Here is a 15,677-nt window from a genome sequence, read left to right as displayed (position 1 = left end):
TAGTGTTTTAATTTACAAAATTCATTCATGATGATGTATGAGATTTTTAAAATCTATTCGTAATTTTGCTAATCTCATTTTCTCTTTTATGAGAAATGGTTGTTGAAATATTGTTATGCATTTTGCATTGTATATGCTTTAGTTGCATGAGTTATCCCATGATTAATTGTCTTGCATAATTTGCATAAGGTTATATTTTTTCTAAGCATATATTTAATAAACAAATATATATTATTTTTTTACTTGTGTTGCCCTTTGTTGGCTCTTTAAATTATCCCATAGTGGACTTGTGCTTATGCACTTTTGTGCTTGTATTATGTCTTTGTATCTTTGTGTTGTCCATGCTTCGACTTGTATGTGCTTTTACACACTGTTTTTTTGTAATTCTAAATATTTTATTTCATGCTTTTCTAAGCATTCCATTAGTGAAATCTCTTATGTGTATGCCCATAGTGGCTATTGTGTGTATTTGACACCTGGTATTATCTTTTAAAAAATTAATGTTTCTTTAACACGTGTCTTTTATGTCTTCCACTATGTAAAATTGTCTTGTTATTTTAACTCTTTTGTGAGTTCTTTCTTTAGTAATTATGTCTTTTATGTGATAAATATATGTGTATTCACTTTAAATAATGCATGTTTTCATGTATGATTAAAATGATACAAATTTATCATATTTGAAATTAATGTTTTGTTTACTTTAAATTAAATAGTTTTTATATTGTGTGTTTGGCCATCGTCTCTCCATAATATATAGCTAATATAATTATCATTTGAAATCTTCTTAAGATATGTTTTTGTATAGTTGGATGTTTTGTTAGCTCTATTTACAGGTTTTCAAGGAGTGATGACAATTAAAGATCCCCTGTGTAATGGAGCAAACGATAGTGCACCTCCTGAAGGAAGCAATGAACGAAAGAAATTGATAAAGACATGATATTTTATGTAATGAGTTGCTTATTTGTATTTGCAAACTTTCACTATAAGTTTGAGGGTGGTGTTAAGATAAAATGTATCCTTTTGTATATATACGTATATATGTATATTGTTATTTATCTGTATACATACTTATGTATATAGTATAGTATATATGTATGCATTCACATGTATACGTATATATATTTTTATATACATACAATATGTATATATATATATGTTTTTATTATAATATATATATATATATATATATATTATGGACAAAATTCTAGACATTGGGAGGCTTCTCCATTTTAGTTATTGAGAGGACTTTCTCTCCTCCTCTCCTTTACTTCTTCCTCTCTTTCTCTTCTATAAGTATAGAGTGTGTATATGTGTAAGGTTGAGAGAGTGATGGGGTAGTATTAAGGTTGTGTATTATTTTTTCTTTGAGTTCATTGTAGTAAGGCTTGAATGTAATTTTATTTTGTATTGCATTTAATGTCCATCATGAATAAAATTATTTATTTACATTTTGATATGTCTTTTAATTCTTAAGTTTGTTGTTTAAATGTATAATGTTTTCAGTCTTGGACATCATCAAGGAGTGCATTGGAATCCACACCATTTTGTGACAATACCATTAGCACTGACCATAAAATGGAATAGGTATGCCTATTTGCTTGACATAAGCTCAGCTGAAGATGACTAGAAACCATAAACAAATAACTAGCAAAGCTTGAAATAGCCTAAGTCCCTTACATAAATAGATCAGCTGCCATCTGCAAATGAAAACTAGATTTATTATCCTTAATCGTTGACGAGTCATGCCCTCTTCCAGGTGAAAATTGGATGTTTCCAAGATGCAAAATAGCAGCCAGAGTTCGAAATATAGCTTCCTAATGAAGGCAGGAAAGACTATTTTAGAAAACATATCATATCCAACCACTTTTTTTTAGCAACTAGAGAAAGCGAACTTTTTACGAGCTGGTATGAAGAAAGCAAACCTGATCTTCAAGGCTAATACCAACTATGTCCATGGCCCTCCTTGTCTTCAAGTACTCTTCTGCATTATTAACTCCATCTAACTCATAGGTTCTACTTTGATTCAAATAGTGAAATGAGCTGGGATGCCCAACCTTGTACTTGTCAGCATCCTGCAAAACACAAGAATAGATCATCATGCCAAAATTCCAATGCATGGATGACTGAACAATATGTAGGCATATATAATACTGATACACAAAAAAAAAATATTCCATGCATGTGCATCCATATCAAATGGACGTAAGGTGTAAAACCCATATTTAAGTCAAGCTTCAAGCAAGTTGTATACATGTAGAACATAGTCAATATGAATTGAGATGTGAACAGTATGTACAAGCACTGTGAGGTCAGCAGCAGTAATATCAAGGCTTTAAAGAATTGCTACATGGTGAAAATTCAAAAGGTTATAACTGTAAAATCACTGATCAAAAACTCTGCAATCCTATTCTCCAATGACTAGACATGTTTCTCATCTCTCTTGAATGTTGAGAATGGTTATTGAACACAATGGAATCTTAGCTTCTTGATAATGGCCATCATGGATAACTCTCCACATATATCTCATGCTAATGTTCAATGCAGGTTAAAGATCAGTCCTGAAGTGTTGAGGACTATGTCACAGGGACTCGGCCAACTGGGTGCCGCACCCGCATCAACGCGATGCAATGCGGGTGCAGGTGCGGCACCCGGTGCGGTCAACCTGACCCTGGGTGTGTTGACCGCACCCAGGGTCATTTATGTCCAACTTTTAGACTATATATATATATATATATATTTATTTATTTATTTATTTATTTATATTTGTGTTTATATTTAGGTTTTTTGAAAGTGCTGCACCCGCACCCATGTGACATAGGTTGAGAATAGGAGGCATGGTTCAAGTACAGAACCGTCATCAGCATGACACCGTGCCATGGGCTATATATGGATATAAAGACATGGGTGCCAGAAGCAAGATAGCTAAGATACATCACTATGCTGGTCACACTAGAAGTTCAACAACAGGCCATGCCCCATCTTCATGGGGTCAATTTTACAAGTCCAAATTCTCCACTAATTCCTATTTAAAGCTAACACCTTAGCCACATGACAATGTTCATGTCCCCACTTTAGTGTTAAAATGTATACATATAAAACTGTATATATAATTATATATTTTTATGTATATATAATATTATATATGTATATGTATATATGTATTTATCTACATACATATAAATATATATTTTATATTTTTTCTTTCTTTATTTTTTCTTTTTGGGAGTTAATCAAACAGAGTTGACTAAGGCCGAAACGGCTAGAAATCTAGCCATTGGAAGGTCTCTCTCCCCCATTCTTTTGACTCTCTTAGCCTTCTCTTCTGTCCCTCTTGTGTATGTAAATAGGAGTCTTCCCCCTTTGTAAAGTATGCTTCTTGCATATTGTGTTTTTATAAAGATATTGTATTTATTCTTTGTGTATGCCCGTATGCCCTTGGTGGCATTTGTGATTATGCTCTTTGTAGCATTTGTGCTTGTGCACTTTGGACTTGTTGGTGGACAATTTGTTCGTGCTTGAAGGTGTCTTACCTCTCTATACATTTAGGTCTCCATCCAAGTCTTATCAATTAGAATACCCAGCTTTTCATATTCACTGTTCCAAGTTTGTGCAAGAAGCCCAAATCATCTCGAATAGCAAGCCCTATACACCTAAGATTCCTCTCATGCACCCCAAGTGTAACACCCCAAAATCGCGGACTTGAAACCTTTTATGAAAAAAGTTGAAAGCTTTGAAATCAATCATTTATCAGAGTTTGAAACAGAAGTTCAGCGAAAAATCATGTTTAAAATAACAAGTCTCTGGACCTTGGGCGCATTACAACGCAAACTCCCCTTTTACAAACCGATTTGCAATTCAAACATATATTTTATTGAAATGAAAAGAAGAACGAAGTTTTTGTGACATAGTTTTAGTAATTCAGAGTTTTAATAAGAAGAGATGCTTTCAAAGAAACTTTACATCACATTTACCAAAAGTGTCCTCAGGAGCGCAACGTCAGGAAAAGGGTCTTGCCTTAAACGCATCACGTCATCGTGTCATCGCAAGCTGTCTCAACTTGTTCACCATATGCCCATAAAATGGGTCAGACTCACGACAGACTAGTAGAGGTGCAAAAGACAAGAAGGTACAAATGCTATAATAGGCAAGATATCCGCTAGATCAAGGAGGAAAAAGCAAGAGTAGCATATCTAACCAAACGTACTGTGGAGTAAGCAAAACTCTAGTAAAGCAAACAGCTAAATACAAGAGCAGTAAGGACCACAGTGCTAAACAAGCAACAATCCAACTGAGTAAGACAAGCATTCATAACAATGCTCGCAATACATACAATTACAATTAGATGGTTCAGCCCACCGACAAGTAACTACATAAATCGTAAGGCACAAGCTATTGCATCACAAGTCATCAAGTCACATCACAGCATGCATACCTCATAATCGTGTGCATAAGTTATATCGTATTCTCTTTATGAGCAGGTCGTTGTGGAAACGGCCGAGATCTATTCAGGGGTCCATTATGTTATGTATTTTATTATACCCCGAATGACTGACTGAGTCCGCTCCGAAGGAGACGGTCAGTGACCAAGAGAGTAAATCCCCAAAGGCAAACAAAGACCCATGGATGCATCCAAACTTCTGCTGAAGTGAGTATTTCCCCTAACCTCCGATGACTGGGAAAGTCAGACCTTTGCCCGTAATAGCCATTAATGGCCTGTCCATCGGAGTTTTGTATCATCCATCATCTCTCTTAATGAATCGTCCTGAACGAGCACGACGGGGGGTTTCTTAACCGTCGTCTCATTCTACATGCTCTGGTCTTTCAACCCAATCGAGCATATTGTCTGTGAAGGCGCATGATTATCTTTATGTGAATTATATGCGTCATTGCACGTTCGAGGCAACCACACACCGCAGCACGCAACGTACACGTTCAAAAGTACAACCACGATGAGAGGGGTAGGAATCTCTTGCAGGAAATCTCCCAACACTTATGCTTTACAGAAGTCCACAGTGAACTCATTCTAGTTCTAACTTATCGTGCTGGGGTCCTTTAGACAATCGCAAGCATTTTGCCTACTAGGCGAATATCAACATAACAGGATTTAGCTTAAAGTGTCAATACACGTTTAGAGGTTACTATAGACCTCTCATCCTACTCTTCGTAGTCCAAACATACCGTACGTGACTAAGAGTACAACTACAAGAGGAGGAGCATGGATTCCTCATAAGAAATCCAACAACAATACCTTCACGAAGAAAGAAAGGTGCCAACTATCTGGGTTTGACCAAAAAGCCTAGAGACTAGGTCTCATATCAGAGATGATGTAATGTCAATCTAGTGATGGTGCAAATACCATAATAGGATTCTCGCCCTACTCGTGCACAGACTCCTAAACAAGGTTATCCGAGTTGTATCGGATAGGCGAACTGAGGTTATAACACACATTTCCCAAATGCATCGGTTTGGGAGATACAGCCGCTATCTCTGTTTTACAAAGCTATACATCTTTGAAAATAGGTTTGCACCTAAGACCATCATCTTTGGAGAACCGAAGTGCATAAGTGTGTGTCGTGGCTTTTAAGACAAGTGAAACGATATACACTATACACTCGAAACTGCACTCAAGGAGTGCAAGTTTACAAGGGGCAAACCTGTGCACATACTAATACAATGGCAAATCAAGGGGCAAGACTCGATGTGCGAAGCTGCACCTCGAGCGCAAAACGCACAAGTCACACACGAGGTATGGAAGCATACATCGACCATTGAAACACACAAACAGACAACTACATAAGCAACTCACGAGGTATGAAATCTTATACTGACTAAGCAAGTGTAAAGGACGACTCACGAGGCATGGGGTTGTACCTCGATTAAACGGTAAGCGTAAGCAAGTAAAGGAGCATACGACAGAGATAAGAATACATGCACGAAGTGAAGCAGCAAAGTAAGGACGAACAACACATACAAAAAGTAAGTGCAAAAGAAGTACGACAACAACAGGAGAGTAAGGTACGAAGAGCAAAAGCAAGTAGTAAGGCCATAGCGCATAAAGCGCGGGGCAATAAAGGTAAATACAGAAAGCAAAGTAATGGCATCCTGGAGTAAAAAGACAGATGTATACAAGTAATGGTCATGGCGCAAAGCGCGAGGCAACAAGAAAGTAAAGTACGAAAAAGTAGAGAGGACAAGGATCGCGAAACCGTGCCCTTGAGTTAAAAGACATGAAATATAAGGACATGAATTAAAAGTCTGGGCTATATAGCGCGGCGGCAACAGAAAGAATGTGCAAGAAAAGTAAAAATGACAAGGATTGCGAAACCGCGTCCTTGAATGTAAAGACATACGTATATATATTATACGTATATATATATATATCATCCTCTTTTAGTCATCTTTCCTTATTTTAGCATTTATCTGTTCATTATCCTTTTACGCAAGAATCCCCTACCTTAAGGGGTTGCGGGTCCTCGTACGCCTGCGGTGTAGGTAAGCACAAGCTCGAGCCACTAAGGTGAGCTAGATCCACCGTTCAACCTGCGATGCTTAGAACATTAGCATATGCCGTAATATAAACGAGAAGTGGGTCCGGCATGACCAACAGTGGTACCGGACCCCAAACACGAGAGTAGGCAAGGAGCTCAGCTCTCTGCAGAGGAGCAACAGAGGCAGCAGGGCCTCCCGCAGGTTGCAGTGCCAGAGGCAGGGGCCTTAGCCCTGCTCGGCAAAAAGTAACAGAGGCAGGGAACAGGGGCTCCCTGCCTGCCAGAACAGAGAAAGGCAGGGGAGGGAGCAGAGGCTCCCTGCCACACCTGCCACAACAAGACAAGGGGAAACCTGTCGGAACACGAATCAAGACAGGGGTGCAAACCCCCTACAGGAAACGAGACAGGCAGGGGCTCTGCCCCTGCCGACAGCAAGAACAAGGCACGGGGCAAAGCCCCTTGCCAGAGAACAAACGAGGTGCAGGGGGCCTTGCCCCCTGCTCGTAAACAGGAAAGCAGGGGGGCTTCGCCCCCTGCTGGGAAACCAAAGGAGGAAGGGGAGCTTCGCCTCCTGCCGGCAAAACGCAGGAAGCAGGGGGCAGAACCCCCCTGTCAAGAAGCAATAGGAGAGCAGGGGGCTCCGCCCCCTCCCAGGAAAACAACTGAAGGCAGAGGGGCGAAGCCCCCTTCCGAAAAACAAAGCAAAGGCAGGGGGGGCCTCGCCTTCTGTCGGGCAACAAAAGAAGGCAGGGGGGCAAAGCCCCCTGCCGAGAAGCAAAACAAAGGCAGGGGGACCTCGCCCCCTACCGAGAAACACAAGGCAGGGGGGTGAATCCCCCTGCCGAACACGGGATGTTGGTAGGGGACATAGCCCCCCTGACAGAAGACCACAGGAGGCAGGGGAGGCAGAACCCCCTGCCAAAAACAACAGAAGGCAGGGGGCTTTGTCCCCTGACGGAAACACGGAAAGAGGAAGGGGCTCCGAAAAAACTGCTAGAGGCAGGGGAGCGGAGCCCCCTGCGGGAAAGCCGAGCCGACACAGGGTGCGAAGCTCCCTGCCGGAGATAGGAAAGAAAAAGGAGAAGGGGAGAAGGGGTTTTTACCTCGGAAGACCGCGACAACGGGGAAGTCGTCGATGGCTGGAAGGTCGTCAACGGAGGTCACCAGGGAGAGGGAGAAGGGGGGGACGGCGACGTCATCGCCAGTCACGGGTGGCGATGGCTGGACCTCGTCCCACGGAAGAAAACAACGGGGTCGTCGGGGTTGCTCGCATGGGTCTGTCAGACTGCAATGGTTGCTGACGAAGGAGAAGAGGGGAAGAGGTGGTGGCGTTGTCGTCTGGCGACAGTGCTCGCAGACGACGACGAGGAGACTGTTGTTGATATTGTCGCTTGTGATCGAACGGGAGGTCGTCGACGATGTCGCAGAGGAAACAAGAGGAGACGGTGGGTCGCCGAAGCTCGGAGGTCGATGTCAGCTCTGATCGTCAACGTCTGCAGCACCCGAGATGAAGGCGGCGAAAACAGAGGGGTCGTTGGCACCCACGCAACAGAGAAAAGGAGGGTGGTGGCAGGCGGCGAGTCACCAACGACAAAGGTCGTCGAGGCTTGTAGGTCGGCAATGACGAGGAACTCAGGCGGCGAGGGTTGAAAACTCTGACGTCGGGGGCTCTGGCGCAACTGACGAGGTCGCATGAGAAACAAGAGGAGATGGTCGGTCGTCGGAGCTCGAAGGCCGCCAGAAGGTCTGCCGAACTCAGAGAGGAGGAGGCGATCGGACGGAGTTGGTCGTCGGCGTCCCCAATCGTCGGCGGCAGCGTGAGAGAGACGGAGCAGAGGAGAGAGAAGGGGCGAGGGTTTTTGCCCCTCGCCCGAGACACCTGTGTCCTTTTAAGGACACAGGCTTGTCGAGAAGCCGGGTCGGAGCTCGGGCTCGGATCCGGGTCAAGCTCGGATCTGATGCGATGGGCAGAAAGCGACACGTGCCTAGCACGTGTCTGAAACGTGTCCGATTTTTTTTTAACAGGCTTTACACCAAGTCTTTCTCATTATCTAGCATATCCACCAACAACATGTGTTCGCTACTCTTATCACACAACATTCAGCATCTAGAGCTACAAGATAGACATTGACCCGAGTATGGGCCAAGAAATGGATTTGCTTAGAACTAAAGTCAAGTTATTGTAAAACTTTAGATATAAAACGGTGAGCCCTAATATAACTGAGGTGTTGTATGAGGATGTATACTTCTCTTAAAAGTAATATGAATGTGTGCCATATCTAGAATTTACAATGTAAAGCAATAAAGCATAGCGATACATGGTGCACACACACATGCAGACGTATGTAGCGCATGAATGCACAGACACACTGTAAAACCCATAATTTTTAAGGATTATTAATAGATAAAGAACTCATTTTTTTATCACCAAATTAGCAATGTGTTTGCAACTTTTGAATTTTATTTAGTAATATATTATATGTTCATTTGTTCATTTCAGGCCAATAAGGGCATAATTTGCATTTATAGAACTATTTCAGGCTATAAATTACTATTTATATATAAATTACATTTAAATATGTTTTTAATGGAGTTTGTAAATTATTGGAGTGTATTTGTGTGTTATGTGGCTTTTGGTAATAGTTTATAGGGTAATTTACCATTTTTGGCAAATCTTGGTATAATTGACATTTTTTGAGTTTTTGGCATTTGCAATCACACACGAAAGGTTTGTTGTATTTCTTAGGTAGTGGACTTTGCGGACTTTGAAATCCCTCGGTCTTTTGGGTTTCAATTCATTGTTTTCACGTTATTAAAGTAAGTTTCCTTAACTGAACTTGTAGAGAGCATGTTTAGGCACTAATTGTGTAAGAATGATGTTGTTGTAGTAAATACTTCACTGAATTGCAAACACAAGTTATGCGCAGACACCGCACGTAGTTGTGGATATCTAGGGGTGCTATGATTGTCTATATGTTTAACTGATTTGAGTGCAGGATATACTAAAAATGTGATACTTACGCTAAGTATCAAAACAGCTATATGCCAATGTGCATTGAATGCAATGCAATGCGAAATGCAAATCGGGTAAATGCCCCGTGGTAAGTATGTGGTGCAAATGCATTACCTAATAAATTTATTTTTATTGTATGCAACGCTTTCCTGCTCATACACACCACTTAATTGTGGATATTTAAGACTGTTGTGATTGTCGTTAAAAGATCATGCTGAGCATAATTTGAATGTATGGGAACAGAAGTTATTTTCTTGTCGTAGTTCGGAGCTCATACTCATCATGATTTTAGATAGCAGAATATGGAGTGGTACATGTTTGAGCATGCAATTGTGTGAATGAATGTTGCATAAATTGATGTGTTTGACATGATCATATTGAATGCTAGTGTGAAATAATAATTATATAATCATGCACGAAAGCATGAGAGATAGAATCATGTTCATGAAACATGATAGGATTATGCAAATACTGTTATGCATGGATGGATATGCCTCGTGCTCTCATGAACGAACCATGATTTGTGTGAATGTTATTAATATATGTATATATATATACTATTTGTGAGACACATTATGCATGAAATGTGTGCTTCGCATATTGATTCATGTGGTGAAACAATGCATATATGACTTGAATCCTGTGTGCATAACTCGAACTGTGTAGGAATTACGTATGTTGAGGTTTAATTGCTTCGTATTATGAAATGTACATATTCAGGTATGCATGCATAGAACTCAGGTTTTGTTTACCCATAGTTCGAGGTTCAATTTACGAAATGCAATGTTCCTTGTGACGATGATATGATGCGTAGGATAATATGCTTTTGTATGATATGATATGATTTAAATGTCAAGTGATATAAAATTATGAATGCATGTGATAAATGTTTAAGTTCAATAGTGAACTATGGTTCATGGAACCTTATTGATTAAATGTGTGATTTTATGATTTTAGATGCCAAATAAACTATGTCACAGGGATTCGGCTAGCAGGGTGTTGCACCGCGTTGATGCGACGTGGGTGCGAGTGCGGTCAACCCAACCCTGGGTGCGTTCAATGCACCTAGGGTTATTTTGGTCCAATTTTTCAGACTTAAAAAACAATTTTTTTGCCAAGAAAATTTTTTTGCCCTATATGTCACAGGGATTCTCCAACTAGGTGCCGCACCCGCACCCGATGCGGTCAACCTGACCCTGGGTGCAGTCAATGCACTCAGGGTCATTTATGTCCAACTTTTGGACTTTATTTATATATATATATATATATATTATATATTTTTGCCGCACTCCCGCACCTTGGTTTTTTGGAAGTGCCGCATCCCCGCACCCATGTGACATAGCATATAAAATGATCTATGATGTGATGCATTTTTATTGTATACATGCTTGTGCCCGTGTTGATGGCTATAGACCTTGAGAGTGATCAATTGGATTGAAGCATGTATGACAATAGTTTTCTCTGGATATGGTACTCGTTGAGGAACTGCTCTCAAAAGATTCTTTGTGAGGATGTGCATGACCAGATCAGGTAATCCGGCTAGAGCGGTAAGTCTTTATGAGGAAGTGCATTGTTCAATAGCAGGTATCCCGCGAAGACGGTATATTCCTGTGAGGAAGTACATTGGTCAAGATCAGGCAGGTCATCCGTCTAGAGCGGTAACTACTTGTGAGGTTGTACATTTCCCAGATCAGGTGATCCAGCGTGGATCTTGTAAATCTTTATTATTAATAAATGAAATGTTATGATGAATTGTGATGATCTTCGAAGTTTATTGAGATAGTCACTTATGAATCTATAGATTTCACTTTTTTGTTGTAGTATGAGTATATGTTGAACTCAAATGTGAGAATTAAATCCTTATTGATTTTAGATCTTGTCATAAGGTTATGATTGTGATGCTTATGTTAGCGTATAGGTGAATAGCACATCACGCCTACAAATGATTAGGTTGACTTATTAAGTGAATGACACATCACGCCTACATAGTTTTGTTGCAAATGATTGCATTATGATTGTTTGATTTGAATATATCACACATATGTATCATAATTGATGTGTATCATGAATATCTAACGGATTTACTTAGAAAGTATATGCATGTGTTTCACGCTAGCATGGTCAAATATGATTTGGCCTATTGTTTATAAGAATTATGAATGCATATGAAAATGATGCAATGACCTGAATATCTTAGATGCATGTATATATTCAAGCGATGACTTGTATGTCTTGAATGCATACGAATTATGCTTTATGATGTGACTTCATGTTAAATGAAATATTAAGTGATGGAATGCTTTTAAATGCCTTGTGTTTAAATGCTTAAATGGATAACTTATGGGATGGTGTCTCATTGTCTGTCACTTGATGATTGATAAATAATATATCATGTTTTTACCTTTGGATGCTTGATATGTTTTCTTTAAGTTTAAGTTTGGGTCGCTCTACCAGACTTTAGCGAGTCTGATCATGTTTTATGTGGGACAGGTAATGCAGGTAAAGTATGATAAGTAGTTGGAGCAAAGGACTGCTCGAGCTGTATCTTCGAGGGTCAACTCTTACCTTTCAAACTTGATAGACATGATTTTTTCATTTTAAGTACTTGATCATGTAGAGATTGAACTATTGTTTTTATACTCTAATTTAAAATGAAATTAAAACTCTTCATATTTCAGTCTTATATTGTATGTGGTTTGAAATGTGTATATCTTATACATTTTGTTTTGATTGTTATCTTTAATGTAACTCCGCCCAAAGTCTAAATCATTTTTTAAAATCATTTCCGCATTATAAGATCTTATTTACTTATACCTATCAAAAAAATGGTCTCGAAATTTCAATATTTGAACAATAATTAAGGTTAAAATCTTGGGGACGTTATACACACATCATTTTTGAAGTGTAAACCCTTGAAATATAATTTTAAGCAACTATGATTAGTAAAACATTAAATAATAACTCCAAGTTTAAAATTTGAGCATACATAAGAAATAACGTTTTAAAAAGAAAAAAATACAAATGAACTATTATTTAAAAAAATATAGGTCCTTGATTTTGACCTTGTTCGTGGAGCAAGCTAAATCAAGAGTAGACTAGACTTAGCATAAGAGTTTAGGTCTCATTACAGTCCAATAAATGCACCCTCAATAGGAGAGAATTGAGAGGTGACCATTTATCCACTCAACACCTATCCTACAAGTGATGTTTTCGTCAAATCCCTCATCTTGTTATATTCCAGAAAGACTGTTAATTGTTCTCAAGCTACCAAGCGAAAGAAACTAAAATCAAGTCCTCAAGTTCTACAGATTTATCCACTCAACACCTATCCTACAAGTGATCATTACATAAGTGCGTCAATGTGTCTCTTATAATCAAATTCCTTACAGAAACAACTAGAGGTAGTGTAAGATACAAGTTTACCATTATGAACCCTTACGCCAATTACTGACAAAAGTCATTTCTATTTTAAAGACAAAGCATCTGCTTGCCATATAGAAGACATTATTTTGAGATTGTAAGATATACTTTACAGGATATTCAGATTATTATTAACTAATTAAATAAAATAAGTCCCAACTAAATTAGAAATCCAACCATCCAATACTAGTACAATTATTCACAAACAAAGTTTCAACTAAGTAATTGGCTGGCAGCTGGCAGCACTAAACCAATAATAATAATTGTCCCACTCCTACTCCTACATAACACGAGCAGTACAAAGTTCTAAAAAAAGCAAATGCACATGAAGAACAAATAAATACCTTTACATAAGCACATAATTGGTAAAAGCAATGATAATTCCTTTCAGGGTCTGTTATTTGCACCACCCGTGATCGCTCTAAGAGATAGGTTCTTATAGCAGCACCAGAGATTCTGCCACTTTTGTCGAATTGGATCTCAACAAATTTCCCAAAACGACTGCATGGAGAAAATTTGAGGGGAAAAAACAACACAACAATGTAAAGCCCCACAGACAAGTGTAAATATGAAAAGAAAGCAAGCAACCAAAGAAATTATAATGTAACCTTTCCAATTAGTTGCTAATGCAAAATCAATAAAAGAGCATAATGGTCATCTCAAAAAAATAAAAGAGTAATGGCACAAATGATTAGATGTTACAATGCAATAAAAAAAAGTCAAAAAAGTACAAAGCCCAAAAGATAGCACCACTCAAAGGTAAACCAAGCACTCACTTCAACTGAACAACATGTTTACTAGCTGTAATGCCCTTACACAAGCCTGGTTGCGTGCAAACACAACTAATAGTAAAACGAAAAAATAAAGCAAAAGCTGTATATCATCATTCTACCAGAAAACAAAAGACTGCCAACTTATTCAAAAATACTTCACATCAGTCCAAGGCAGGGTTGCAGCAAAATAACTGCATATTACCTCAGTACCTAAGAAATATACTGAAAAGAATGCATTCAGATCATGCAACTGTAAATATTTTACAGCAAGAAATGAAGAACATACACATGGAAGAATCACAAAACCAGGATACATCCCCTCGCCAAAGTATGGAAGAACAGAAGAAGAGAGAAAAGCTTATAGAAATTCATGAAACCACTTGTGACCTTTAGTGTGAAAGGAGAGCACCCAATAATTGTATACAATATCATTAAACCTAATACGGGTTAAATACAAAATACAATGCATTAAAGCAATTGCGATTGAGCCAAATAACTAAGAATAACAATAAAAACATTAAGAAATATTCAAATTACAAACATGCCATCCTATGGTACTCTGCTAATACAACTATGATCCACAATCATGTGCCAACATATTAAAAGTCTAGCACAGCAGAGGTAAGACTTGCTAAAACACAAGTAAACATATTCACATTTCAAATACAAGACAAAAAAAAACATAGGAACCTTAATATCACCAATGCAAAAAACTGACAGATTCAGACAAAATGATGAGAAAAAAGAACCATGGAAAATCAGTTCAAAAAAAATTTACAGGAAAAAAAAAGTGCCATGACAAAGAGCCGCATGGTTCACCTTGAATTGTCATTCCTGAGAGTTCTCGCATTACCAAATGCCTCTAAGAGGGGATTTGACTGCAGACAAGGAACTCTACATTAATTAAGTAATGCTAATAAATCATTAACACAAGCCGAAATAAAATTTCAATACAATAAATACAAGATGACGAATCTGACTTCAAGAACTTGCTGCTCAACCGTACGGTAATCACCAGCAGCACAACCACCCACATAAGTAAGATATTGCATTATCAGTTTTGTAGTTTCTGTTTTGCCAGCCCCACTTTCACCACTAACCAAGATTGACTGGTTCTTCCCTTCATGTATCATCGCTCTACATCATAAGGCAACAAGAAGGAAACAAGTCAGCATTCTTACAAAGGAAACAAGTCAGCATTCTTACAAAGGAAACGCTGTAGTGGAAAACTATCTATCAAGCAAACCTGTATGAAGCATCAGCTACAGAAAAAACATGAGGACTCAATTCGCCAAATGGTTTGCCCTTATATTGTTGCATCATATGTACATTATACAGATGAGGCAGCTTTGTGAATGGGTTAATAGCAATCAGTATGCTACCCGTATATGTCTGTCAAAAGAAAGTTCTTCTGAAACTTATTAATTAGACACAACATGAGCCCTATAGATTAACAGCAATATATCACATGACAGAACAATTTAAGCAAAGCCACGCAAGACAGCAGTACGTATCTAGAGAAGTAGATACTTAACATATTGCCACCTCTAATTACAGCATTGGATTGAAAATAGAGTGCAAACTCTTAACATAAACAAGAAAAATAACATGAAAGGAATCTTTTACAGAATCCCCAATTTTGTGTATTCTATAACAGAGTAAAGGCTGACATTATGCGTGTCTTTGTTGGGAACAGAGCTGAATCTAAGAGGGCAATACAGGGACATATCCACGTCTAGTATCAGATTCAACCATAGAGGGCTCAAGTCTAATCTATTTCATAAAACATAGTTACCGCCAGATTTATTACCCAAAATTCAAAGCAAACCAAGTCCTTTCAGTTATAAAGGTGATCCCCATCCCAGTGTCAAAGGTATTTGGGCACTTGGCTGCGATGGCAAGCAATGACCGTGCTGACCATGATGCAATCTGCATATGAATCAGGTTATGTCTGACTAGACCCAAGCGGGCTCAACAACCAGG

General features: G+C 38.8%; 1 protein-coding gene across 1 annotated transcript in view; it reads right to left on the bottom strand.

Annotated features, from left to right (window-relative positions):
* The window catches only part of LOC149846035 (myosin-15-like), a 98,347-nt gene that overhangs the window by 66,141 nt on the left and 16,529 nt on the right, over window positions 1-15,677 (bottom strand). Inside the window, exons 4-9 of the mRNA XM_089990328.1 lie at window positions 14,941-15,086; window positions 14,675-14,831; window positions 14,514-14,572; window positions 13,266-13,422; window positions 1,923-2,072; window positions 1,678-1,814 (exon numbers count right to left, since the gene is read on the bottom strand). Of these exons, the coding sequence (XP_089846454.1) occupies window positions 1,678-1,814; window positions 1,923-2,072; window positions 13,266-13,422; window positions 14,514-14,572; window positions 14,675-14,831; window positions 14,941-15,086 (806 nt within the window). The remainder of the gene's footprint in view (window positions 1-1,677; window positions 1,815-1,922; window positions 2,073-13,265; window positions 13,423-14,513; window positions 14,573-14,674; window positions 14,832-14,940; window positions 15,087-15,677) is intronic.

This window comes from Nuphar pumila, chromosome 2 (genome assembly GCF_984573655.1).
Source record: "Nuphar pumila chromosome 2, dmNupPumi1.hap1.1, whole genome shotgun sequence".
NCBI lineage: Eukaryota > Viridiplantae > Streptophyta > Magnoliopsida > Nymphaeales > Nymphaeaceae > Nuphar > Nuphar pumila.
The sequence above is the reverse complement of the archived record's forward strand: the minus strand, read 5'-3'. Positions and strand labels throughout refer to the sequence as shown.